The sequence below is a fragment of the Onychostruthus taczanowskii genome, unplaced genomic scaffold, assembly GCF_017590055.1.
Source record: "Onychostruthus taczanowskii isolate IOZ18803 unplaced genomic scaffold, ASM1759005v1 scaffold184, whole genome shotgun sequence".
Taxonomy (NCBI): Eukaryota; Metazoa; Chordata; class Aves; order Passeriformes; family Passeridae; genus Onychostruthus; species Onychostruthus taczanowskii.
Window position 1 is genome coordinate 596,265 of NW_024499062.1, and position 26,595 is coordinate 622,859.

A 26,595-nucleotide genomic window follows, 5' to 3' on the forward strand; every position below is an offset into this window, starting at 1 on the left:
TCCTCAGTTTTGATGGGCTCCTTAACCTGGGGGGTTCCTGTTTAGGGGATTCATGTGGATCCTCCATTTAGGGGGTCCTCAATTTGGGGGTTTTTCCTCAGTTTAGAAAGGATTCTCTGTTTGGGAGGGTTCTTAATTTTTGGGGGACCTCTGATTAGTGGGGGATACAATTGAAGGGGGTTCTCTTTTGGGGGCGAGTCCCCTATTTGGGGGATCCTTCATTTCAAGGGGATCCTCAGTTTGGGGATGTTCCTTAATCCTGGAGAGCTCCTCAATTTAGGGGGGTTCTCTGGGGAGCATCCTCACTTGAGGGAAGTTCTTAAATTTGGGGGGGTTGTAGTTTAGTGGGGTCTTTGAATGAGGGGTTCCTCAATTTGGGGGCTCCTCAGTTTGGGGGGGTTAACTGGACCCCCCCCAATCCCTGCACATCCGATGCTTTTCCATCCCAAGCACCACTTTTGATGGGGAATTTGCTAACTATCCCAACAAACACCCCTAATTAGGCTGCACTCCTACTTCCCAAAACCCTGTTTGGGGAAATAAAAAAAAACAGGAAGGAAAAGTTTTTGGAAAAACCAGAATTTTCTGGGGGAATTTTGCAGGCACAAAGCTGAATCCACGTTCCTTTTCCAACTCCCAAAATAATGCAAAAGTTGCCCTTTGTGTTTTGAAGGTGTTCCCATGTTTTTAAGGAGTTTTCCCTTTGTGTTTCCATGGATATTTGGGTACATTCCCACTGGGTTTTTTTCATCAGCAATATTGGGAGGACACAGCTCCAATTTAATGGTTTATTAAAATGATAAAAAGTGAGAATGAAGCAGCCCCTTGCATTTCCTGCTGTAGGGAAGCCAGAGCAGGATTTATGGATCCATAGATCCTTAAATTTTAAATTTAAATTTAATCCTTTAATTTTTTTAAATTCCTTTTGGAGCAATAAAATAATTTCCTCACCCACCCAGGAGCTGATCCAAAATTCCTGCTCCAGGGATAGCAAGGTGGGAATTCCCCACTCAAACCCAGGTGGAGCACACCTTAACTCACTCCCTTCCTGATTTTTAACACCTGCCATCCCCAAAAAAGCAGAATTCCATCCGTTTTTAACTGCTGGCATCACAAACAGACAAGGACACATCAGTTTTTGGTGGAATTTATCATTCCAGCTGCACAAACCCAAGAGCTGCAGCTGCTCTTACCTTGCTGGGTGTTCCAGGCTTCCAAGAGCAGATTATTGGGATTTAAAGTTCATCAGAGCTGGGAATTGCCCAGCATTCCAGTTTGGGATAAAACACTTCCTTAATTTAGTCTGATCCAGAGATCCCTGATGTTCTCTCACAAGGTTCAGGTCCCACTAGAGATTCCTGCAGGTTTTGGGATCAGCTACAAAAAGGATTCAAAAGGTTGATGCAGCTTCAAGAGTCTCTGTCCTACCCAAAGATGTCAAATTAAAAATTAAATTTCAAATTAAACCAATTTAGCAGAGAGCAGGTCCATGAAGAGCTAGAAAATCCAGGATCCAGGTGGATCTCCTCCATGGGGATGTTCAGGGTGGGGAAATTCCCAGGAAAAGCCACGAGGATCCCTGGAAGTGGCACTTCCCTTGGATGGTTCTGTTTCAGGGAGCTGCACAGGAAAAAGTGAAAGAAGAAAATAAATTTATAATGATTTCCAACAGGAATGTGATGATTTGGGTGGGAAGGGACCTTAAAGATCATCTCATTCCAATGGGCAGGGACACCTTCCACTATCCCAGGCTGCTCCAACCTGGCCTTGGACACTTCCAGGGATGGAGCAGCCACAGCTTTTTTGGGAAATCTGTGCCAGGGCCTCCCCACCCTGCCAGGGAAGAGCCCAGACCCATCACCTCCATTATCTTTTGAGATAATCCTATTTAAAACATTTCTCCTAAATCAACTCCCAAATGCCAAGCTTGCCTCCTCTGCTCAATTTTGGGTAAAAATCTTTGACTTATGGGAGGTTATTTGGGGACAGGCTAGGTTTGGGGAGTGCTCAGGTTTGGGGGGCTCCTCCTCTATTTAGGGTATTCATCAATTTGGGGGAGTTTTCAGTCTGGGGGGGACCCCTCCATTTAGGGGGTCGGGGTTTCATCAGTTTGGGGGGGGGTTTCCTCAATTTAGGGGTTTTTCCTCTATTTGGGGTGTTTCTTAATTTTTGGGGGTCCTCTCATTAGTGGGAGACACAATTGAAGAGGCTTGTCTTTTTGGGGGATCCTTAATTTAAAGATGCTCCTCACTTGGGGGATCAATCTGAGGAATTTAATCAGCTGTTTCCCTAAATGTAGGAAGGAATAACCACTGTACCACGTGGAAAAGGAGCAGGTTGCTGTTCCTCACGTGCTGACTGGTGTTCCCTGGAAGATGTGGATGACATCAGGCCTCCTGGCCAGCTGCTGGGCCAGCATTCCCGTGGCATCAGGAGCATCCTGGAGCCCAGCCCGGAGCAGGATCCCAGCGGCCTCCGCGCGCTGCCCGGCGCTGGCCACGTGCAGGGCTGGGGGACACAACACCAGCTCATCCTGCTTTGCAGGAAAACAGGATTCCCACGGGAATAAACAGGTGGAAGGTGGAAAAATGAGTTTCGCCAGTGTGGGATTACGGAGCGGTTTGGGTTTTTGGGTTGGGATGGAAAAGCAGGATTAAGTTTGGGATCATTGAGTCTGATCTTAAGGATCAGCCAGTTCCACCCTCCTGCCACAGACAGGGACCCAGGGACCCTCCACCATCCCAGGCTGCTCCAAGCCTGGTGTCCAGCCTGGCCTTGGGCACTGCCAGGGATCCAGGGGCAGCCCCAGCTGCTCTGGCAATTCCAGCCCAACCTCTCCCCACACCCTCAGTGTAAAAAAAAAAAAAAAAATCTTCCTTCCATCTAATCCAAAGGAGGCATCCTGATCCCTCTGGATAATCCTGATGTGGATGAGAAGCTTCCCAAGGACGCAGTGACCCAAACCCAGCCAAGGAGGAGCCACAGGAAAAAACATCCCAGGGTTGGGTGAGCTCAGCAGAGCTCGGATTTAGTCACTGAGGGGGCGGGGGGAGAGATGGCACTGCTGAAACATGGCTTCAACCAAACCCCAGGGCTGGGAAATTTGCCAGCTTTGGCTTTTTTTTTAAATTTAATTTGGTTTTTTTTTTTGGGAGATGCTGATGCAAGAGCTGCCTGAGCCTTTCCCGCTGGGAATGCCGACTCTCCGGCATCGCTATAGCAACTCCATTTCCGTGCCAGCTCTCTGGTATTATTTGCTCATCAGCCATTTCCAGGCTGTTTGCTAAGGAATTGAGGCTGGAGAGCTCAATCCTTGTGTTTGTCCATCCAACCTGCTTCCAACAGAATCATTCCAGCCAAATTTGAGGTGGAAGAGGCAGCATTGAAGCTCCTCAGGTGAAAAACGAGCGGGAAATTCCCAATTTGGGTCTCTTCTTTCCCAGACGGGAAAAGCCCCAGCAGAAATTCCAGCAAACTGAAATTCAGGGAATGCAAAATGCCCAAAAAAACCCCTGGGATGATCCCTCCTGCTGCTCCCAGAGCAAATATATCCATGGATTTGGCATCTCCCTGCATGCTGAGGTTGGGATGTGCTTATGGAAGCTCTTGGTGTCACATAAAGCTTGGAAAATCAGCTTGGAATTCTCACCAGAACGGCCCTTCCCATCCTTGGCCTGCAGATCAGCACCGAGGGACAGCAGGGTCTGGATGGTGTGTCCATGTCCTTCCTGCAGAACGTGGAATTTGGGATCAGCTCTGTGCTTGGATCCATCCCCAACCTGGGATTGCCCAGATCTGCTCTGTCCTGCTCAGCTCTGGGGGCACCAGGAGCTCCAGAGGATCTTGGAGCAGATGGAAATCAGGCTCAGCTGCCTTCAGAGCAGATCCATGAGGCAGCAATTGTTATCCCATGGGAATCATGTCCATCCCATGGGAATTGGCCAGAAAGGAGCCACCAGGCACCTTCCTAAAATCCCAGCACAGTTTGGGTTGGAAAAAATCCTTGAACATCATCAAATTCCAACCCCAGCCACGGGCAGGGACACCTTCCCTATCCCAGGCTGCTCCAACCTTTCCTTGAGTATTCCAGGGATGCAGGGGCAGCCCCAGCTGCTCTGGCAATTCCAGCCCAGCCAGGAATTCCCAGTTCCCAAGATTCCATCCATGGCTGCCCTGTGGCAGTGGGAGCCAAAACATCATCAAATTCCAACCCCAGCCATGGGCAGGGACACCTTCCCTATCCCAGGCTGCTCCAACCTTTCCTTGAGTATTCCAGGGATGCAGGGGCAGCCCCAGCTGCTCTGGCAATTCCAGCCCAGCCAGGAATTCCCAGTTCCCAAGATTCCATCCATGGCTGCCCTGTGGCAGTGGGAGCCATTCCCTGTGTCCTGTCCCTCCATTCCTTATCCCAGGTATCTCTCCTGGAGCCCCTCTAGGCCCTGGGGTCTCTCCAACTCTGAGTTTCAAATCCCTCCAATTCCCAGGGGATCTGGAGTTGATTTTTCCAGGGTTATTCCAGCTCCAGGAGCAGAACCTGTTGCTGATCCAGGCTGTTGCTCATCTGCCTCCCTCAGGCACTGGCATTTCCCAAAGAATTCCTCCAGGATTTGTGATCCCCTGGGAGAAGACCCAGCCATCCACAATGCACTGTGTCCTCCTTCCTCTGCCAGGAGCCAATTTCAAATTCCACAGGGAAAAACCCAGCACAGCCCCCACCTCCTTCCACCCTGCACAGGCTTTTCCAGAAATAAATCCTTTCTCCCTAAATAACACGCCTGATTTTGGAATTACATCCTCAATGCCATGAATTAGTCTTTGTCCTGCAGCCTGGGAATGGAAAGCTCTTATTTTTACCCCCCCACACATCCTCTCTTTTTCCAGGATTCCACAGCATCTTCCCTGATCCCAAGGCTCCCATTTCCCTGCAAACCCAATTCCATGGTAAAGACACGGAGCCAGGAACTGCTGCAGCTGCCACAGCCCTGGCAGCAAATTGAATTTAAAAAAATAATTTGATTTTCATGTGTTTATAAATGCAAAAGAATAAGAAAAGAGGGAGATAAAAACACAATCCACCAGGCAAACAAATGGTGCTGTAAATACAAAGTGACACTGAGCCCGGGGAGGGAAGGGACAGAATCCCATCCAATCATTCCCAAATCAGCCAGGAGCTGGGATTTTCTCCAAGGCACATTATATTCCCCCCAGAGCCTTGCTGTTCAACGTACCCTTGGCAACCAGAAGGGCTTTGAACGTGGTTTCTGGGAGCAGGAGGCCAGGAAAATGGGAGAAAGGGCTCCTTTGTGGCATGGCTGGATGGTGCCAGCATTCCCAGGGAGTGGCACGGATGGTTTTGTAGGAGCAAGGCACTGGGATGAGGTTTAATTCCCACTACAAGGCTCAGAGTGCTGTTAAAATCCTGAGTTTAACATCCCTGGATCTGGGCAGGGAAATTGCCATGCTGCCAGGAGGGATCCTGGTCAGCAGGGAAGTGTTGGGATCTGCTCTGCATTCCCAAGGGATGTTGCAGGACCCACAGCTCTGCTCCCCACACAGGCTGGGAGGAGGAGAAAGCTCCAATGATTCTGGAATTCAAAACAATTCTGGTGTGAAGGACACAGATAAAATTCTGGGAGCTCCCCCACCACCTTCCCAGTTCTCCTTTCCCACTTCTGCACGTGTCCTGTCCCTCCTGTGCAGGCAGCTGGACACAAATATGGAATTCCTGGGGTGGGAAGGACTCAAAGCACATCCAGTGCCACCCCTGCCATGGCAGGGACACCTCCCACCGTCCCAGGCTGCTCCAGCCCCAGTGTCCAGCCTGGCCTTGGGCACTGCCAGGGATGCAGGGGCAGCCCCAGCTGCTCTGGCAATTCCAGCCCAGCCAGGAATTCCTCATGGCCAAGATCCCATCCATGGCTGCCCTCTGGCACTGGGAGCCATTCTCTGGGTCCTGTCCATCCCTTGTCCCCAGTCCCTCTGCAGCTCTCCTGGAGCCCCTTCAGGCTCTGCAATGTGCTGGAAGCTTCTCTCCAGGTGAGCACCCCCAGCTCTCCCAGCCTGGATCCAGAGCAGAATCCTGGAGCAGCTCCATGGATTCCTCCAGCAGCTCCAGCTCCTGGCCCCAGGGCTGGGATCTGGTGCTCCAGGTGGGATCTCACCAGAGCAGAGCAGAGGAGGAGAATCCCACCCTCACCCTGCTGCCCACATTTCATTTGATGCCCAGAAAACAGGGAATGGGACTGGTCAGGAGCAGATGGGCAGTGGCAGAGGATGAGCCAGGAATGCAAATCCTCTGTGGTGGCAAACACCTGATCCAGCCTGGTTTAGGTGCCTGGCACAGGCTTCTCCAAGGGAATTTGGGAGCAGGGACAAACCTTGGCTGCGTAGTGCAGGGCTGGCAGCTGCAGGGACGTCGCTCTCCCGTTGACATCCACGCCCAGCTCGGACACCAGGAACTGGATGGAGCCATCCTGGGCTGTCACAGCTGCCCTGTGCAGGGCCTGAGCACCCAGGGCATCCACAGCTGTGGGACAGGCCTGCAGTTAAGGAATATCGTGGAAGTAACACAAAGTGCACTCATCCCAAATGAGATCAGCACCCTCTGGAAGCCAGGAAACTTCCATGAGGTTTCCCACCTCTCCCACCCTCAGTGCCTGGAATGTGAGGTTAAAACCACAACAAACTTCCCCATCCAGAAAACAGGATTTCCTTTTCTTTTGGAAATCCAGGATCTCACCAACACCTCTGGGAGAATCAGCCATGAGGGGGCCCCAACCAGCTGGGATCAACCAGCAATCAACCAATCAATCATCAATAAATTATTGATTGCAGTGGTCTGGTTCCTGCTGTGCACAATTGGTTCTAATGGCATTCCCTGGAGGAAATCAGGGATTTTTGGGAGCCAGCACAGGAGCAGGAGCTGCCAGGAGGGAGGGAGGAGCTCTGGATAACTCATGGATGGACATTTCCACGTTATCTACGGCCACTGGAGCCTCCAGGCTGAGTCCTGGCATTCCAAGAGCTGCTTTTGGCTCTGCCACAGCTGCCCCTGGAGTGCTGGGAATGTCCTGTCCCCTCCTGCCACTGCCTGGTGTCACTGTCCCACTCCACCAGCTCTGGGAACACATTTACCACAAAAGCTGTGGCTGTTCATGGATTCCTGGCAGTGTCCAAGGCCAGTTTGGACAGGGCTTGGAATCACCTTGGATAATGGAAGGCGTCCCTGTCCATGGCAGGGGTGGAATGAGATGATTTTTAAGGTACTTCCAACCCAAGGAATGAGATGATTTTTAAGGTCCTTCCAACCCAAGGAATGAGATGATTTTAAGATCCTTCCAACCCAAGGAATGAGATGATTTTAAGATCCTTCCAACCCAAACCATTCCACGATTCCTGCCCCAGGAGCCGATTCCTGCCCACCTCACTCAGCCAAATCCTTCTCATCTCCCGGGGCAATTTGCCTTTTTACACAATTTCTCTCTTTACAATTTGGGAACTTGCTTCCTTACGCTCCAGTCACGATGAACACGTGGCTCACCTGTCCTGGCAGCCCTGGCTCAGCTCCTGGAGGAGGCAGTGAGGAATTCTGGCACCCACCTGGTGTTTCTGCAGGAGCAGCCGGGCGATGCCGACGTGCCCGTTCTGGAGGGCATCCATGAAGGGAGTGACCCCACAGCTGTCCCTGCTGTCAGGTTTGTACTGGCACCTGGAAGGGAGAGGAGAAAAAGCCATGACAGAGCTGTGGGCAGCTCCAAAATCCCTATGGAAGGAGACTCTCAGCAGCTGGGGTTGAAAATGGAATATATAAAGCTCGTCCACAGACCATGGATAAACCTGTCTTGGTGTTTTAGGGCCCGGGGAATGATTTGTGGGGTTGGTTTTTTTTGGATTAGAGATCTGGTTCAGCTTGTTTGGGCTCTACAGATCATTTTTCCTGACCAGAGGGTTTCCAGAAGGGACAAGGTGGGCACTGGAAGCAGGGAATAACAAGATCCTCATGGAATGATGTACAAAATCAAGAGCCCACCAATCTCATTCAGGTTAAACTCCAGTGAAATGAGAGAAAACTGATTAAAGCCTGGCTTAGATCTCAGAGCTGTTTATGTCGGGCCGAGCACGGACAGGTTGGGATGAGCTGTGATTCCCAGGGAAAGCAGCTCCAGCTCTGGGAAGGGAGAACAGAGAAAGGGAACAGAGCTGCTTTAAAGCCAGTTCCCAGCAATTTCCCAGGAAAACAAGGATAAGCCCAGCCTAGTGAAGCTGCTTTGGTTGTTGTCACACTGGGAATGAATCAGCAGGGAAAACAAAGCCAGGGCCGAGTTACATAACTGGGATTTGTGTCACAACCAAGAGGGAGCCCATCCCCAGGGAATCCTTGTCTCTTTTCCAGCTGGGAAAAACCTGGAGCACGAGGAGCCAGCCTCGGGATGGAGGGCAGGGCAGCTGTGCTGTGCTTCACCAGTGGAACAGCACAAGCATCCTTTGTGTCCAAACCCTGGCAGGGAATGGGAGCTGGGGGTGGAAAAGCTGGAAGGAGCCTGCTTACCGTTCCAGGAGCAGCTCCACGACCTGGGAACAGCCGTGCATTGCTGGGAAAAGGTGGAAAAAAAACAGGAAAAACATGGATTGGTTGTGGGTTTGTGGCATTGTGCTCCTACAGTGAGGCATGCTCGGGTTGCTGATCCTTTTGGGATGAGGGAAGGGGCTCCAAGGGGCTTTATTCCCATCAATTTTTTGGTGGGATTAAAAAAAAAAAAAGAAAAAAAAAAGCTTCCCTTCCTCTGATTCCATTGGGAAATGTGAGGTGAAGCAGGGAAAAGGTATGGAATGGGCACTACCTGGCTCCATCTGCCACAGAATTCAGCTGGAACAAAGAGGGTTTCTCCCAATTATTTGTTCATTCCTGCCCTGGGATCTGGGAGAAGCAAAAGGAACACAGAGCAGGGAGCTGGGGAAATGCTGGATAACATTCCCAGCCCTCCTCAGCCACTCCCATCTCATCATCCTCACCCATCTCAGAGGGAAAACAACAACAGAGGGGGAGGGTTTGAACCCGAGGCACTGAAATATTCCAGTTTTTTCTTGATTTTTTAAACATTTCACTTCACACTGCTTTGATCCAGCTTTTTTTTTTTTTTTTTCCTGCAGGTCATTTTGCAAAACAAAAGGAACATATTCAAGAGAAAATTAGGATCAAACCAAGGCTGGAGCTGCTCCATCAGGTGATGGAAAAAGGGCTCCTGGGAAATGTGTGCTCCCAGGAACAACTTTCAGCTGGAATCCCAGGGAGGGATTCACAGATTTTGGCTCTTTGCTCCCGCTCCTTGCCTGTTCTTCACCTGAGCTGATGGAAAACCCAAGTCATGGGAAGAAAAATCCCTCACAATTCCATCTTTTATCAGGAACAGAGACTTGGGACAGCTGGGATCCAGTGCTGCATTCCACATCCTCTAATTACCTCTTCCCAGCTTTCTTCCCTCGGGATAGAAGAAGCAACAAAGCTGAAGGAATCAACCCTTATTAATATAAAAAATAATTGCAGGAGGGAGAAAATGACCCTTCAGGAAGGCAGCTGGCCTGGTCACGGGTTAATGTGCTCAAATCCACACCCCTGGGATGGAAATCCATGGAAACCCGTGGAAAAGGCAGTTGGTCCTGCCATGATTTCCCCTGGCAGCTCCAACACCACCTCCAGCCCCCACCCCTGCTCCTGCCTTGGGAACTGGGAATATCCCCTGGGATAAGTGTGGGGAAACCAGGGAGCAGCAGTTTGGGATCAAATTGCACTGGGGGGTTAAGTCCTCACTCCATAATTCCAGCCCTTCCCAATTCCCAGTCACTCCCACTCCAGCTGCTGCTCCAGGGTCTGGCTGGGTCAGGAAATTCCAGAAATCCACCCAAATTGTGGAATGGTGGCTCTGCCAAAGAAAACACAGGTGAAGACACCTCTAGGAGGCAGAATCCAGGTGCTGGATCCCAACTGCATTCCCATATCCCAAGGCAGGGAGAAGAGTTTGGCCCGAGGTCAGAATTCCCCCTTTCCCAAAAGATAATCCCAAATCCCATCGCTCACCCTGCTCCTGACCCTGTCCCAGCCCCTCAGCTCCCAGATCCCAACCCAACATCCACCTCCTGCAGGGACAGGAGCTGCCAGCTCCATGGAAACAACACCTGGAATTGGGCAGGGATGGGAGAACATAAAAAAATTGGGATCAGCCACTTCAGGCAACCTGCTGCGATCCCACCACCAACTCATTCCATGTTTTTTTTTTTCATTCCCAGGTCAAGCACAAGGACTCAGTGATGCCCAAGGGCTGGAATTGTCACTGCTGATGAGCCAGGAGTGACAGAGCAAGGGCTGGAAAAGCCACGGGAGTGACAGCACAGCAGGGGCTCCTCCCAACACCTCGGGATTTTCCAGGGAGTCAATCCCAATTAAATTCTTTGGGAAAGGAGTTTGGGTAGCCAGGGCTCATCCCTGCTGCTGGGACCTGGAATGCACAGCCTGATTCCCACTCTGGATGTGGTCTGAGCCCTCTTCTGCTTCCCAACAATCCTGAGGATGGCTGGGATTCCTAAACCTGCCCATTCCCTTTAAATATCCCTTAAAAGCAAGGAAAAGGGCAGGGAAAGGGAATTGGACATGGTGGGTTCCAACAACAGCTCCTGTGTATTCCCAGCAGGGATTGTCCTTCCCCTCCACAGAAAGGACCCCTGGAATTCTCACCATGGCATGAGAGCAAGGGCACTCCAAAATTTGGAGTTTATTATTGGAATCATGGAGTCATTTTGGTTGGGAAAGTGCTGGAGCCCAACCATTCCCAACACTGCCAAAGCCACCACTGACCTGTGTCCCCAAGTGCCACATCCACATGGATTTTAAATCCCTCCAGGAATGGGGACTCCACCCTTGCCCTGAGCAGCTCATCCCAATGCTTACAAGCCTTTCCAGGAAGGAATTTTCCCAGTATCCCACCTGAACCTCCCCAGGCCCAACCTGAGGCTGTGATAAAGAAATCCATCCCCAGGCAGATCCCAAAAAGTTCCTCTGAGCAGCTCTGCTGCTTTCAGGAATTGCAAATGCCAGGATGTGCTTGGAGCTGGGGAGGTTTTCCAGGAGCAGTTCCCAGCTTTACACAGCAGGAAGGAAAATCATATCCTTATTCCAAGGGAGCTTGGATCCATCTGTGCCACAGAGAGAAGAATTTGATCCAAGGATCCCAAGAACTCCAAGAGATTGGTTTGTGGATTTCCTGAGGGAAAAATTCCCATTTTTCTGGAAGTAGGCACCAGGCTCTGCTTCTCCTGAGGGAAAACCTAAGGATTCTTGGATTTCCTGAGGGAAAAATTTCAGTTTTTCTGGAAGTAAGCACCTGGCTCTGCTTCTCCTGAGGGAAAACCTCATTCCCACTTATCCCAACCCCCAAATCAAGCAGGATATTCCCCCAAAATCCCAATTTTTTGCCTCTTTCCCCTCAGGCCCGGCTCCATGGTGGAGCAGGAGAGGCCACGGCAGCTCCTGAGGCTGGTCCAGGAGGAAACCTGGATGTGCTGTGGGATTTGTGGATTTCCTGAGGGAAAAATTCCCATTTCTCTGGAAGTGGGCACCAGGCTCCGCTTCTCCTGAGGGAAAACCTAAGGATTCTTGCATTTCCTGAGGGAAAAATTCCCATTTTTCTGGAAGTAGGCACCAGGCTCTGCTTCTCCTGAGGGAAAACCTCATTCCCACTTATCCCAACCCCCAAATCAAGCAGGATATTCCCCCAAAATCCCCATTTTTTGCCTCTTTCCCCTCAGGCCCGGCTCCATGGTGGAGCAGGAGAGGCCACGGCAGCTCCTGAGGCTGGGCCAGGAGGGAAACTGGATGTGCTGTGGGGTTTGTGGATTTCCTGAGGGAAAAATTCCCATTTCTCTGGAAGTGGGCACCAGGCTCTGCTTCTCCTGAGGGAAAACCTAAGGATTCTTGGATTTCCTGAGGGAAAAATTCCCATTTCTCTGGAAGTGGGCACCAGGCTCTGCTTCTCCTGAGGGAAAACCTAAGGATTCTTGGATTTCCTGAGGGAAAAATTCCCATTTCTCTGGAAGTGGGCACCAGGCTCTGCTTCTCCTGAGGGAAAACCTCATTCCCGCCTATCCCAACCCCCAAATCAACCAGGATATCCCCCAAAATCCTGATTTTTTGCCTCTTTCCCCTCAGGCCCGGCTCCATGGCAGAGCAGGAGAGGCCATGGCAGCTCCTGAGGCTGGTCCAGGAGGAAAACCTGGCTCTCCTAGGGGATGAGCTGAGGCTGGATGAGATTCCAGAGGTTTCCCTGGCTCCCTCCCTGCTGTACCTGCTGTGTGCAGAGGAGTTCTCCCCGTGGTGCTCTCCGTGTCCCAGCAGCTTGGGGACACATCCAGGAGGTAGCGGAGCACCTCGGGATGCCCTTCCCTGCTGGCAATGTGGAAGCAATTCCAGCCATCCTTGTTCCTCAACAACGGGTTGGCTCCGTGCTCCACCAGAGTTTTGATCACTCCCAAATTTTTCCTGGTGCAAGCCATCATCAGCGGAGTCCTGGAAGAAGATCCAGGGAAATAAAATAACCTGGGATGACAAATCTGATTCAGGTGCTTTGTCTGAGGAGCCAGGAGATTTTACAGCACTGAGACTTTTCCCAAAGGTTTGGATATGCCTTAGGAAGCACAGAGCTCCCTGGTGTTACTCCATGCCTGGAAGAGCACGGCCACACAAATCCAGGCTCATAAAATCTTGGCCTCAGCTCCAGGCTGGCACAGCCTCAATTCCCAGCTCTGGAATGCTGCCTTTGGACTTGTGGCAGTTCAGCTGCAAAGGACCATCCCAGGCTTTCAGCTGGGAGCTGAGGGGAATCCTTGTTTTCTTTTTCCAGAAATCCCCATCTCTAAGGGAAGAGTGGAGCAGAAATTTACAGCTTTTAGGAGAAACAGGGGGAAAGCAGGGATAGGGCTGGAATTTCTCCCAAAAATCCAACTGGATCCACAGTGTGGGCAGCAAAAGGAATTCTGCCCTCTCTGTTCCACTCAGGTGATCCCACATGGAGTCCAGCTCTGGGATCCCAATATAAGGACCTGGAGCTGCTGGAGCGAATCCAGAGGAATCCATGGAGCTCCTCCAGGGCTGGAGCCAGGCTGGGAGAGCTGGGAATGTTCTCCTGGAGAAGGGAAGGATCCAGGGAGAGCTTCCAGCACATTCCAGGGCCTGGAGGGGCTCCAGGAGAGCTGCAGAGGGACTGGGGACAAGGGATGGACAGGACCCAGGGAATGGCTCCCAGTGCCAGAGGGCAGCCATGGATGGGATCTTGGCCATGAGGAATTCCTGGCTGGGCTGGAATTGCCAGAGCAGCTGGGGCTGCCCCTGCATCCCTGCAGTGCCCAAGGCCAGGCTGGACACTGGGGCTGGAGCAGCCTGGGATAGAGAAAGGCGCCCCTGGATGATCCCTAAGCTCCTTCCCATCCATTCCACGATCCCAAACTGCCTCCAGCAGCCACATTCCCACCTTCCCCACCCAATCCCAAATCCCAGCACCTACCAGTCAGCCTTTTTCAAGCAGTCCACGCTCGCCCCTCTCTCCAGGAGGAAGGACACACATTCCTGGTGTCCCATGGAAGCAGCCTCATGGAGGGGTCTCTTGTAGTCCCCATTGGCCACCTCTGTGTCCATCCCAATCTCCTGGATCAGGAATTCCAGCACATCCCGGTGTCCCAAGCGAGCTGCGTGGTGCAGCAGGGAATCTCCCAAACGTCCCCAGCGCCAGCTGGGAGCCTCTGGAATCTCATCCAGCCTCAGCTCATCCCGTAGGAGAGCCAGGTTTCCCTCCTGGACCAGCCTCAGGAGCCGCCGCAGCCTCTCCTGCTCTGCCATGGAGCCGGGCCTGAGGGGAAAGAGGAAAAAATACAGGATTTTGGGGGATATCCTGGTGGGTTTGGGGCGTTGGGATAGGCGGGAATGAGGTTTTCAATCAGGACAAGCAGAGCCAGGTGCTTACTTCCAGAAAAATGGGAATTTTTCCCTCAGGAAATCCAAGAATCCTCAGGTTTTCCCTCAGGAGAAGCAGAGCCTGGTGCCTACTTCCAGGAAAATGGAATTTTTTCTCTCAGGAATTACCAAATCCCACAGCACATCCAGGTTTCCTCCTGGATCCACCTCAGGAGCTGCCGCAGCCTCTCCTGCTCTACCATGGCGCCAGGCCTGAGGGGAAAGAGGTAAAAAAACCAGGATTTTGGGGGGATATCCTGGTTGGTTTGGGGCGTTAGGATAAGCAGGAATGAGGTTTTCCCTCAGGAGAAGCAGAGCCTGGTGCCTACTTCCAGAAAAACTGAAATTTTTCCCTCAGGAAATCCACAAATCCCACAGCACATCCAGGTTTCCCTGGACCTGCCTCAGGAGCTGCCACGGCCTCTCCTGCTCTGCCATGGAGCTGGGCCTGACAGGTAAAAAAATGGAGAATTTGTGGGAAATTATGGTTGGATTGGGGTATTGGCATAAGCTGACATGAGGTTTTCCTGTAGGAAAAGCAGAGGCTGCTGTCTACTTCCAGAAAAACTGAAATTTTTCCCTCAGGAAATCCAAGAATCCTCAGGTCTTCCCCTGGACCAACCTCAGGAGTGGCTGCAGCCTCTCCTGCTCTGCCATGGAGCCAGGCCTGAGGGGAAAGAAGCCCAAAAATGGGGATTTTGGGAGATATCCTGGTTGATTTGGGGAGCTGGGATAAGCAGGAATGAGGTTTTCCCTCAGGAAATGCAGAGCCTGGTGCCTACCTCCAGAAAAATGGGAATTTTTCCCTCAGGAAATCCCCAAACCAGCCTCTCCCTCAGGATGGGCAGAAACTTCCTTTTCCTTCAGGATAATGAAAAAATGTCCTTCAGAAAACTAGGATCTGTCCTCTCCTTCAGGAAAACCAGGAATTTTCCTCTCCCTCTGAAATTCAGGAAGCTGTCACCCCTCAGTAAAAGCAGGAATTATGTTTTTCCTTGGAAAATTAGGTTCTGGTCTCTCCCTCCAGAAAAATACGATTTTCTTTTCCTTAGGAAATCCAGGATCTGATCTTTCCCTTAGGAAAACCAGAAATTCCCTTTTCCCTCAGGAAAACCAGAAGCTTCATTTTTCCATTGGGATGCCCAGGAACCAAATGTTCCCTCTGGAAAACCAGAAATCAGCCTTTCCCTCAGGAAAATAGGAAAGCAGCCTCTCCTTTAAGCAGAATGAATTTTTTTTTCTTTAGGACAAAGAGAAACCAGAGTCTCCCTCAGCAAATCCTGAAATTCCCTTTTTCCTCAGGGAAAAATGGGCAATTTCTTTTTACTCAGGAAAACCAGGACCCCCACCTCTTCCTCCAGAAAACCTGAAATTCCCTCTTCCTTTAGGAAAACAAGGAACTTCCCTTTTCCTTGAGAAAACAAGGAATTAGCCACTCCATCAGGAAAAAGAGAATTTTGCTTTTTCATATGGAAAACCAGCAATGGGTTTCTCCCTCAGGAAAACCAGGAATTTCAATCTTCCCTCAGGAAAATCAGAAACCAGCCTCTCCCCCTGGTAACACAGAAATTTCCATTCCCTCTGGGAAAACTCGAAAATTCCTGTCCCTCTTAGGAATGCCAGAAACCGGCTGGAAATCCATAAATTTTTCTTTTTGAGTGAGGAAAACCTGAAATTCCCTTTTTCCTCTGGAAAACGAGTTAATTTCCTTTTCCCTGCAGACAGTCAGACACCAATTCCTCCTCCAGGAAAAGCAGCAATTCCCTTTTCCCTCCCAAACGAACGGGAAATTCGCTACTTCCTCAGGGGGAAAAAAAAAAAAAACAACAAAATTCCTTTTTTCCTCAGGAAAATCAGAAATTCCCGATTCCTTCGAGGCTCCCACAGTCTGGAATCCCTCCCCATTCCCTCCCCAGCCCATCCCAGACCGCGCGATTCCCGCGGGAAAATTCCCGCTTTTTCCAACCCACCCGCGCGCCGCGGAGCGCTCGTGACGTCACGCGCGGAAGGACTGACGTCACCGCAAAGGGGAGAAGCAAATAGACCCCCGCCCAACCCGGAAGTGCTGCGCCATTGGACAGCGCTGGGCGCTGCTCCGGGTTCTGATTGGACAACGGGCAGGGGGCGGGGCCGGCGGAGCGCGCGGTGCCGGGAGCGCCGGGAGCGGGTGAGGCCGGGGGAGGAGGGCGCGACCATTTCTGGGCAACGTGGGGGGGGGGCCAAGGAAGGGTTCCCTTGGAAATGGGATTTCTTTGGGAATGTGGAGGCCCTTGGGAATGGGGGAATCCTCTGAACTGAGGGATTGGCACTGAGGGGACCCTTGGCAAAGGCGGGGGAGTGATATTCAAAGGGATTTGGCACTGCGGGGGACCTTTGGCTTTGAGGGGAGCTTGGGAATGGAGGCTCCTTTGGCATTGGGGGCACCATTGGGAATGGGGGAATCCTTGGAATTGGGGGGGTTGGGAATGAGGGCACCCTCGGGAATGAGGGGGGATTTGGTATTAAAGGGGTTTTTGGCACTGCGGGGGAGCTTGGACATTGAGGGGACCTTGGGAATGGGGGCTCCTTCGGCGTGAGGGGACCCTTGGAAAAGGGGGAATCCTTGGAATTGAGGGATTGGAAATGAGGGGTTACAGGATGGGGGAGTGAACAGGGGGCCTCTTGGCTGAGAAGGGGTTAAAAGGGAATTCCTTGGGAATGGGGGAATCCTTGGGACCCTTTGGACCCTTTGAGGGGACCCTTGGGAATGGGGGACTCCTTGGGATTTGAGGGGACTCTTGGGATTTGAGGGGACCCTTGGGAATGGGGGAATCCTTGGGATTTGAGGGAATCCTTGGGGTTTGAGGTGACCCTTGGGAATGGAGGAATCCTTGGGATTTGAGGGTTTGCCTAAGGGGTAACCCTTGGTAACGGGGTGGGGGAGTGAGTGACTCTTGGCTGAGAAGGGGTTGAAAGGGAATTCCTTGGGAATGAGGGAATCCTTGGAATTGGGGCATTGGCACCGAGGGGGCTTTGGGAATGGGGGGGTTTGGAAATGAAGGGACCCTCTGGATGAGGTCGGTGCATCCATGTGGGAAAAGGGTTTGGGAAGGGCGTTCTGGGGGGAAAACCAGGAGCAGCTCCAGCTTCCTCCCAAATATTTTTCATCCCTCTGGAGCTTCTCCCTCCACCCTCTGATCCTGTGACTTCCCAGCTGGAATGTCGTGTCCTGGCTGACACTGAAAGCCATCTGGGAAAAACAGGGATGCAGGTGAAGCCTGAGTGAGCAATTCCATTTTTAAGTAGAATCCTGGCATGATTTCGGTTGGAGAAGATCATTAGGATCATCAAATCCAGCCCCAAATTCCCTCAGCACGTTCCTAAAATCCACGGGAGTGTCTTGGATTTGGTTTTTTTTCCCTTTTATTTGCCTCATTTCCCGTGTTTGGAGGAAATTGGGATGTTGGGAAACAGCCTCCCCGGGGAGCTGAGCGGTTTTAACTCTGCTCAGCTGAAAAGGAGGGAGCAGCACATCCAAAAAAATCATTCAGCTCGGAAAAAAAAAACCCCAAAAATTATCCCAAGGAATAACCAGGCTGCTCCTTGGATCCTGCCCTAACAGGAAAACAACATTTTTGGGTCTGCTGCAGACGTGTTAAATAGAAATAAATAAATTTAAGGAAGCAAAAGTGAAACTGCTGCTGCAGGAGGGAGCTCATCCCGTGACAGCCACTCCTGCTGGGCTGGGCTCTTTTGTGGAAAAAATTGCATTTTTGGGGCTTTTTTTGTAGCCAGAAGAGAGGAGTTTGTGCCTATTCCAAGCCAGGTTTGGTTATTTTATAGGAATAATTCCCAGGATGATTTTTTTTTTCAACTGCAAATGGGTTAAATTTGCTGTGCTAAAGAATGATCCCAGCTTGGAAAGGTTTGGGTGCTGGAATGTTGGATCCAGGGTAGGAGGAACAAGGCTTTTTAAAAAGTTTAATAAGGGATAAAAGCATTCCATAAATTCCATGAAAAGCAGTTTTCTTAACCAATTTCCTCCCTGGGAAAGTGACTTTGTCATTTAATTTCATTTTTTAAATTTTATTTTTATTATTTTATTTTAGTTTGGATTTTTGGTGTGCTTTTTTTGGGTTTTTTTAAATTTTATTTTATCTCCTTTTCTATATATATCTAGTGTAACTTGCCAAAAGCACACCAGCTTTTGGCAAGTTACACTTGCCAAAGTGTAACTTAAACTTAAAATAATTTTCTTAAAATTATTTTCTTAGCTTAAAATAATTTTCTTCTATATTTTTATTACATTGGTTAAATGCATATTTATGAGGATTATATGCATTTCAATATGATATGGTATATATAAACTTCAGTATTACATATATAATATATAATATTGGAGTCTATATGTTATATAATATATAATTAGTGTATATTGTATAGATACTTCAATATTCTATATTAAATACATATATGAGATATCTATTCCAATATTCTATGTATTTCAGTGGTTTTGTGAGTTTATTTTTATGGGAATTCTTTTTGTTGTTTTTGAGCACGGACTTGTCTGCATCTTATCAAAATTAATATATTTTATTTTTTCTTGAGGTTTTATTTTATTGTTTTGACACTTCTTGACAACTGGAGAAGTAGTAGTAATTTTTTTTCTTGGTGTCTTAGTTCTTCTGATTGAGATATTATCATTTAGATAAGATAGTCCACAAATATATTGAATTAACATAGTATTTTATACCATTATTTGAGTTACTTACATAAATAATAGCATACAACATTAATTATTTTAATTTTAATTAAATTTAATTACATAGTTCCTATTTTAATATTATGTGAAGACCTAAACTATAATATATTTATTTGATTGCTATTTGTATAAGCTGAATGGGGTATCTAAAAGCTGAGAGAGTCTGTTGTAGCCAAAAAGTAGATGAAAGGGAATTGTAATAATAAAATGCATTTTATTAAAATTGTTGTGCTTAATAATAACTTGTAAAAGCCAGCACTTAAATGTGGAAGTCAAAAACTATATTATTATGGTATCATATTCTATACCTATATTATATTATGTATTGTTATATTTATTATAGAAATATTAAATACTCTACAATCAATAATAATATATCATTATATAATACAATAATATATAAAATATATATTCTATATAACACAATTATATATTCTATATTGCATCTATAATGTAATTTATATTAGATAATTAACATAATTATTATATTATAATTATACAAAATATATAATACATTTTATACATTCTATTATGTATTATTAATACATTATATTAATAATATAGTATAATATAATACCATAATAGTGACATTATAATACTATAATAATATTAATTCTAAGTAAATAATAATGCAATATTATTGTATAATAATGTAATTATTTACAATACGATTATATTTTATTATATGTATAATGTATAATTATATATCAATATAATATATAATTATTATATTGATATATAGTAAGTTATATGATATATAATAAGTTATATATCATATAATTATATATATAATCTTATATGTCATATATATGATATATATAAGTTATATGATATATAGTAAGCTATATGATACTAATGTAATAATATTATATTAATTGTTTAACAATTATATTTATAATTACATTATTGACTAATTATATAATAATTCTATTTCTACTGTGATAAATTATATTATATTATAAAATTATAGCTATATTGTCATTTATAACAAGAGGCAGCCACAGCTTCTCTAGGAATTCCTAGAGAAGAATATTTAGAATATTTATTCCTAGAGAATATTTAGTTAGGAACTCCTGGGCTGGAGTTCCTAACTAAATATTCCCAAACTAAATCATTCCCTAACTATCCAAACTAAATCATCTGTCAGCCATCACTCCACAAAATCCTTCTGCACCCCGGGGGCCTCTCAGGGTGCCGGGGAGGAGAGCCCAGAGTGAGGTTTTCCCTTTCCCCCTTTCCCCCTTTCCCCAGGGATGCGGGGCTCCAGGAGGAGGCGGCTCACGGCCCCCGAGTGCGCGGCCCTGGCCCTGAGCCCCGAGGGCTCGGCCCCCCTGCGGCAGCCCCTGGGCCTGGGAGGAGGAGGAGGAGGGACAGCCCGGGGCCTTCGTCCCACCCACGGGACACCGCGACACCCCGGAGGTACTGCTGGGAATGCTGGGCTGGGAGGGTTCTCCTGGACAGGGGAAGGATCCAGGGAGAGCTTCCAGCACATTCCAGGGCCTGGAGGGGCTCCAGGAGAGCTGCAGAGGGACTGGGGACAAGGGATGGACAGGACACAGGGAATGGCTCCCAGTGCCAGAGGGCAGCCATGGATGGGATCTTGGCCATGAGGAATTCCTGGCTGGGCTGGAATTGCCAGAGCAGCTGGGGCTGCCCCTGTGTCCCTGGAATGTCCAAGGAAGGATTGGAGCACCTTGGGTGTCCCTAGAATGAGCTTTGAGGTCCCTTCCCACCCAAACTGGTCTGAGATTCTGGGATTTGGGACATTCAGAGTCCACCCCGAGGGATTTTTATGGAAAATGGGAATGAAAAAGAGAGGAAAAGGGGAGGGAGACCCTTCATGGTTTCCTGAGATTCCAGGTGAAGCCCCTGGGTCCATGAATGTCCTGGAGAGGAGATGGATCCAATGCCAGGCTGGGAGAGCTGGGGACATTCCCCTGGAGAAGGGAAGGATGCAGGGAGAGCTTCCAGCACATTCCAGGGCCCGAAGGGGCTCCAGGAGAGCTGCAGAGGGACTGGGGACAAGGGATGGACAGGACACAGGGAATGGCTCCCAGTGCCAGAGGGCAGCCATGGATGGGATCTTGGCCATGAGGAATTCCTGGCTGGGCTGGAATTGCCAGAGCAGCTGGGGCTGCCCCTGCATCCCTGCAGTGCCCAAGGCCAGGCTGGACACTGGGGCTGGAGCAGCCTGGCACAGTGGGAAGGAACATCCCCTGCCCAGCTGGGACGTGCCACCAAAATCCCAAATTCTTCCTCATTCCCTGATTTACAGGGAATTCATTCCCACTTTTCCCCTTTGTGCAGCACCAGGCCAGCAGAGGAAGATCTCGGATTTCCTCACGATCGCAAAGGCGCCACAAGCAGGAACTGCTGGGATGCCGAGCTGTGGGATCAAGGAAGAGCCACTGGATCCCTTTTTCCCTGGACCTCCTGGCTCCTTCAGCACCCCCTCCCTTTCCCTGCATCCCCAGGACTTGGTGCCACCTCCCAGGGGACATTCCAGCAAAAGAGGAATTCCCAAACCAGAGCCACTGGATCCCTTTTTCCCTGGACCTCCTGATTCCTTCAGCAACTCCTCCCTTTCCTTGCATGCCCAGGACTTGGTGCCACCTCCCGGGGGACATTCCAGGAAAAGAGGAATTCCCAAACCAGAGCAGGATCTCTGGGAGGAACCTGAGGAGAAAATTCCAGTGCTCAGTGGGATCAAGCAGGAATGGGAAGAGCTGGAAGTGGAGCCCCTTCCCGATTCCCACTACGGGCTCCTGGGCACTCGGAGCTGGCAGGTTCCTCAGGGATCCATGAATGATCTTCCTCCTGAAATCCTCAGGAATATTTTTGCTTTCCTGCCAGTGCTGGATCTGTACCAGAGCCTGAGCCTGGTGTGTCGCTCCTGGAGGGAGATAATCCAGGATCCACGGGTAAGGAACGCTCTGGGATCATCCCATGGGGTCATCCATGCTCTGCCTGCCTCCTTGTTCCTGTAAATCCCATCATTCTTCCCACAATCCATGAATTTTTAGATTTCCTGCTGGTTTTTTTTAGTCTTCTGGACCAAAAGTTATTCCCCTATATCCAAAATCCGAGATCCATGGGTAAGGAACGCTCTGGGATCATCCCAGGTTTTGGTTCCCATGATTCCCATGGAATCATCTCAGATTTTGGGATTGTCCCATGGGGTCATCCGTGCTCTGCCTGCCTCCTTGTTCCTGTGAATCCCATCATTCTTCCCACAATCCATGAATTTTTAGATTTCCTACCTTTTTTTTTTTTTTTTTGGTCTTCTGGACCAAAAGATCCAAGATCCACGGGTAAGGAACACTCTGGGATCATCCCATGGGATCATCCATGCCTCCCTTTGTTCCTTTAAATCCCATAATTCTTCCCAAAATCCATGAATTTTGGGGTCTCCTGCCAGTTTTTTTTTTTTCTCTTCTGGACCAAAAGTTGCAGCCCTGTATCCAAAATCTGAGATCCACAGGTAAGGAACATTCTGGGATCATCCCATGGAATCATCCATGCTCTGACAACCTCTGTTTGTTCCTTTAAATCCCACCATTCTTCCCACAATCCATGAATTTTTAGATTTCCTGCTGGTTTTTTTTTTAGTCTTCTGGACCAAAAAGTTGCTCCCCTATATCCAAAATCCATGTTGGAGCAACATTTCTTCCAATTCATGGGAAAAAAACCCTGCAAGATTCCATAAAATCCCCCTTGCACAGTTTTCCCTGCAGCCTCTTTTCCTGGCAGGAATTATCCATGGAATTCCTGCAGTGTCCCCAAACCTCTGGGTGTGTTTGTGGTGTCTCTTGTCACCAAATGGATTTGAACAAAAACCCTGGAGCTCTGTTTTCATGGATTTTGGTTCCTCTGGAATCAAGGCAAACAACTGGAAGGAATGATTCCATAAATCCCACAAAAAGTGGCTTGGGAACAGCCAGCACCTCTCCAGTCACTCACCATCCCAAAAATCCAGCCCTATTGGCAGTATTTTTTTAGTATTTTTCCCCTCCTTTTTCCCTTCTGTTTTTTTTTCCTACCACCTTTTTCCCCTCCCTTTCCCCTCCTTTTTTCCCTTTTTATCTCTATTTTTTCACCTCCTTTTTTCCCCTTTCTCTCTTTTTTTCCCCCTTTCTCTCTTTTTTTCCCCCTTTCTCTCTTTTTTCCCTTTCTCTTTTTCCCCCCCTCTCTTTTTTCCCCCTTTTCCCCCTTTCCTTCCCCATCTCCCTTTCCCATCCAGCTCCTTTTTGACCCCCATGACTTTTGCATCCCCCTGCCTTCTCTCTTTCCCCCTGGAAACCCCCTTTGGAATGCCAAATGAGGTGAAACCTGCTGCTTTGTGCTTCCCATTGCAGTTTATCCCTTGGAAAAAGCTCCACCAGCAGTACCTGAAGAGGGAGGACTCAGCCCTGCAGAGGGTGGAGCAGATCCTGCAGGAATTCTCCATAACCAAGGAGCAGCAGGGCTGTGTGCTGGGGCTGCTCAGGTGAGTCCAGTTTGCACCTGCAGATCCTCACATTTTCCTGGCTTTGGGATTTCTTCTGTTGGATCCCAGGAATTTCCAGGTTTGTCTTCTAAACAGGTGGAAGATGTGCAGGAAAATGAGGAGGGAAAAGTGATTTTAATAGGAAAAAACCACTAAAAAGTGGTACAAAAGTTTCCTTTTCTTTTTCTTACCCTGTTTGGACACAAGATCCTGGAATAATGGAATTCTTTAGGTTGGAAAAGGCCTCTAAGACATGGAATCCAAGCATTCCCAGCACTTCCAAGGCCACATCCACACGTGTTGGAACCTGAGAACTCTCAGAACTCTGGGGCTGTAAGCCAAAGCTTAGAATTAAACACAAGATTTGACCTGAGACCTTAGAATAAACTTCCAAATTTAAGTGCTAAAAGCAAGAATGTGGATTTTTAGTTTCAAGCAGAGACACATTAAAATAAGGAAATTTTTAGAGTTTAAGATCTAGAAAAAATAAAGTAGCTGCAAAAATAAACAAAAAAAAATAGAATACAATACTGTAAGTTTGTGTGTCATAACATGATGGGCTAAAAAAACTTAAACTGTAACATAAGTCCATAAGATGAAATATTTAAGGATTGGGTCAAAAACATAAATATCCTTGTTAGCAGTGTTTTATTAATCTATAATTCCTAATTATTAGTCAATAAATTATCACACACAGGGCACTGAAATCCCTCCAGGGATGGGGACTCCACCCCTGCCCTGGGCAGCTCATTGCAATGCCTGACCACTCTTTCCATGGAGAAATTGTCCCAAAATCCCCCCTGAGCTCCCTGGCCCAGGCTGAGGCCAAACTGATCCCATGAATCATATTCCCATGATTTCATGCCAGGATGAAATCTGGGAAGGTGGAAATGGGCTGGAATTCCTGGATGAGAAGCTGTATGATTCCATGGTTCTGTTTCCAATGGATTTTCCTCTTTCCTCATTCCTGGCAAGCAGATTTCCTGGATCTGCACTGATTTATCCCCCACAGCTCCCAACAAACCCAATCCCAAGAGAAATCCTTGATTAACCACAAGTGCTTTGCTCTCATCCCTGTCATTCAGAGGGGAATTCTGTGTGCTGGAATTGGGTTTGGAGCAAGGTGGATCCAGCTTCTGGAATCATGGAATGGTTTGGATTGGAAAGAACCTTAAAATCATCCATTCCACCCCCTAGGCATGGAATTCCACTAAAGGAGACTTGGAGCCAGCCAGAATTCCAGGCTAAGAGCTGGATGCAGGAATTTATTCCAGCTCTTCTGGATCACAAAACTGGGAATTCTTGTCCAAGTGGCTCCTGGCTCAGGAATGGGCTGGAAATCCAATTTCCAGCTGCTCAAATTCCATGGAAAACACAGCAGGGATTAATGAAAGCTTCTGCAGCCACTCTGGGGGTGCTTTGGGGGTAGCACAGTGAATTCCTCCTAGTGAAGGGAGGAATTGTGTGTAGTTCCTGTTAATATCAGTGTGTTCAGGATTTAAGAGTAAAGTATAATTATTATTAATCTGAGTGTGTTCAGGTGGAGGGAAGGTTTAAAAATAATTAGTATTGAGGCATCAGTGTGTTCAGGTGAAGATTCAAGAATAATTGTTATTGAGGCATCAGTGTGTTCAGGTAGAGAGCAGATTTAAGAATCAATTGTAATTATTATTGAGACATCAGTGTGTTCAGGTAGAGAGCAGATTTAAGAATCAATTGTAATTATTATTGAGACATCAGTGTGTTCAGGTAGAGAGCAGATTTAAGAATAAATTGTAATTATTATTGAGACAGTGTGTTCAAGTAGAGAGCAGATTTGGGAATAAATTATAATTATTATTGAAACATCAGTGTGTTCAGGTGAAGAGATGTAGGCAATACATGCATGGTTTGGTTACTAGACCCAAACACTTTTTTTCTTTTCTGCCTTTTCCCACAAAATACAGAATCACAGAAAGGTTTGTATTGGAAGACACCTTAAAGATCCTTCAACTGCCCTGCATGAGCAGGGACACCTCCCTCTAGAACAGGCTGCTCAGCACTGCCTGAGGCAAAACTCCCAGATTCCCATCCCCTGGCATGATCTGGAACAGTGAGGAATCACCCAACACCTCAAATATTCCCCAGCAGTTAAGGCTCAGCTGTTTGCACTCAGCAGCATTTGAGTTTCTGAAGTTATTTCCAGCTCTGGATTTGTTCATGGACTCCCTCAGTGTCACTTTATCCAGCGTGGTCTGACAACAAACAAACCAAAAACCCAAACCAGGAGAGATATCAAGATGGGAAAATCTGTTTTTGCTGATGGCCTCAGAGTTGTGTATGTGGGGCATTGTCTGTTTTTACTTCTTGGGGTACACTCAATGAAGCAAAAACTTGTAAAAAAATGTTGGCAAGTGTAGTGGTTTTGGTTTGTTAATTTAAGATTTTTTTTTAATTTTAAGGGTTTTTTGTTAATGTATTAAAGAGTGCAGTGGGTTTTGGTGTTGGTTAATTATTAATGTATTTATTTTTTGGTTGTGAGATAGGAAGGGTAAAGTAGATTTAAAATTTTAAAAGGGTGTAAAGAAAATGTTATTGATAGTTTCCTGGTTTGTTTTGTCTTTTAACATGTGTTTTCACAGAGGCATGTCCAGTTTTTTAATGGTTGGAAGCTTTGTGTCACTTTTTAAGATATCTCTCATGTAAAACTGTGACAGCAGGAGTGATTGATTGTTTCCCCTGTGAGTGCAGAAGTCAAAACTGTGCTTGAAAAACCATCTCCAGACACATGAATATTTTAAAATTTTCTAAAAGATGGGTATTTGGTCATTTACAAAGTTAGCTAAACACCAATTTGTGTGCAATGTTCTTTGTCCAGAGGCAATCCCTTCTGCCAATTATTGACATTATTTTTGATTAGTTCAGTGGATCTCAAAGGATCCTGGCTGCATTCATAATGAGCTGTGGCAATTAGCAGGATGTTCTTTGGAGGAGCCACAAATTCCTTGGAGAGCAAATCCCTTGTTATTCCTCCTGCCCAGGTTGGTGGCATCCACGGGAGCCAAGGTGGATCCCAGCGCGTTTCTCCGGGTTTTGGGAAGTCATCCCCTCTTCCCAAAGGCTCAAATCTGTGTCCTCAACAAATTCCCAGATTTAAAGAGCAAGCCTGGGGTGAGTTTCACTCTTATTTCTGGTTTTTTAACAAATTCCTGCAGTGTCCCCAAACCTCTGGGTGTGTCTGTGGTGCCTCTTGTCACCAAATGGATTTAGAGGAAAACCCTGGAGCTCTGTTTTCATGGATTTTGGTTCCTCTGGAATCAAGGCAAACAACTGGAAGGAATGATTCCTAAATCCCACAAAAAGTGGCTTGGGAACAGCCAGCACCTCTCCAGT

The 26,595-nt window shown here is 47.9% G+C and overlaps 2 protein-coding genes across 6 annotated transcripts in view; one reads left to right on the top strand and one right to left on the bottom strand.

Moving 5' to 3' along the window:
- Positions 1-774: 774 nt before the first annotated feature.
- ANKRD16 (ankyrin repeat domain 16) lies at positions 775-16,013 on the bottom strand. 5 transcript variants are annotated; one of them, XM_041401106.1, is made up of 9 exons: positions 15,967-16,013; positions 13,551-13,892; positions 12,336-12,556; positions 8,549-8,591; positions 7,600-7,708; positions 6,378-6,539; positions 3,650-3,728; positions 2,319-2,368; positions 775-1,620 (listed from the first exon to the last, which is right to left on the bottom strand). In XM_041401106.1, the coding sequence occupies exons 2-9, from the start codon at positions 13,880-13,882 to the stop codon at positions 1,498-1,500; spliced, it is 1,119 nt and encodes a 372-aa protein (XP_041257040.1). In that variant the 5' UTR covers positions 13,883-13,892; positions 15,967-16,013; the 3' UTR covers positions 775-1,497. The 5 variants fall into 5 exon arrangements, with proteins under 5 accessions (XP_041257040.1, XP_041257041.1, XP_041257043.1 ...); XM_041401107.1 differs by having other exon boundaries at positions 1,483-1,620; positions 2,319-2,508; XM_041401109.1 differs by lacking the exon at positions 3,650-3,728 and having other exon boundaries at positions 1,483-1,620; positions 2,319-2,533.
- A 163-nt stretch (positions 16,014-16,176) lies between these two features.
- Positions 16,177-26,595, top strand: part of FBH1 (F-box DNA helicase 1) — a 32,783-nt gene continuing 22,364 nt past the window's right edge. The window contains exons 1-5 of the mRNA XM_041401076.1: positions 16,177-17,246; positions 19,989-20,156; positions 21,045-21,658; positions 23,093-23,223; positions 26,244-26,373. Coding sequence (XP_041257010.1) covers positions 19,991-20,156; positions 21,045-21,658; positions 23,093-23,223; positions 26,244-26,373 — 1,041 coding nt within the window. The 5' untranslated portion in view covers positions 16,177-17,246; positions 19,989-19,990. The remainder of the gene's footprint in view (positions 17,247-19,988; positions 20,157-21,044; positions 21,659-23,092; positions 23,224-26,243; positions 26,374-26,595) is intronic.

Excerpts from the sequence above, each read along its gene's own strand:
- ANKRD16 (XM_041401106.1), bottom strand. The coding sequence starts at position 13,882 with ATGGCAGAGCAGGAGAGGCTGCGGCGGCTCCTGAGGCTGGTCCAGGAG. Across the intron at positions 7,709-8,548 it reads GTGGAGCTGCTCCTGGAACG|GTGCCAGTACAAACCTGACA; the intron begins GTAAGCAGGCTC and ends TCTCCCTTCCAG. Across the intron at positions 6,540-7,599 it reads TGCTCCTGCAGAAACACCAG|GCCTGTCCCACAGCTGTGGA; the intron begins GTGGGTGCCAGA and ends CCTTAACTGCAG.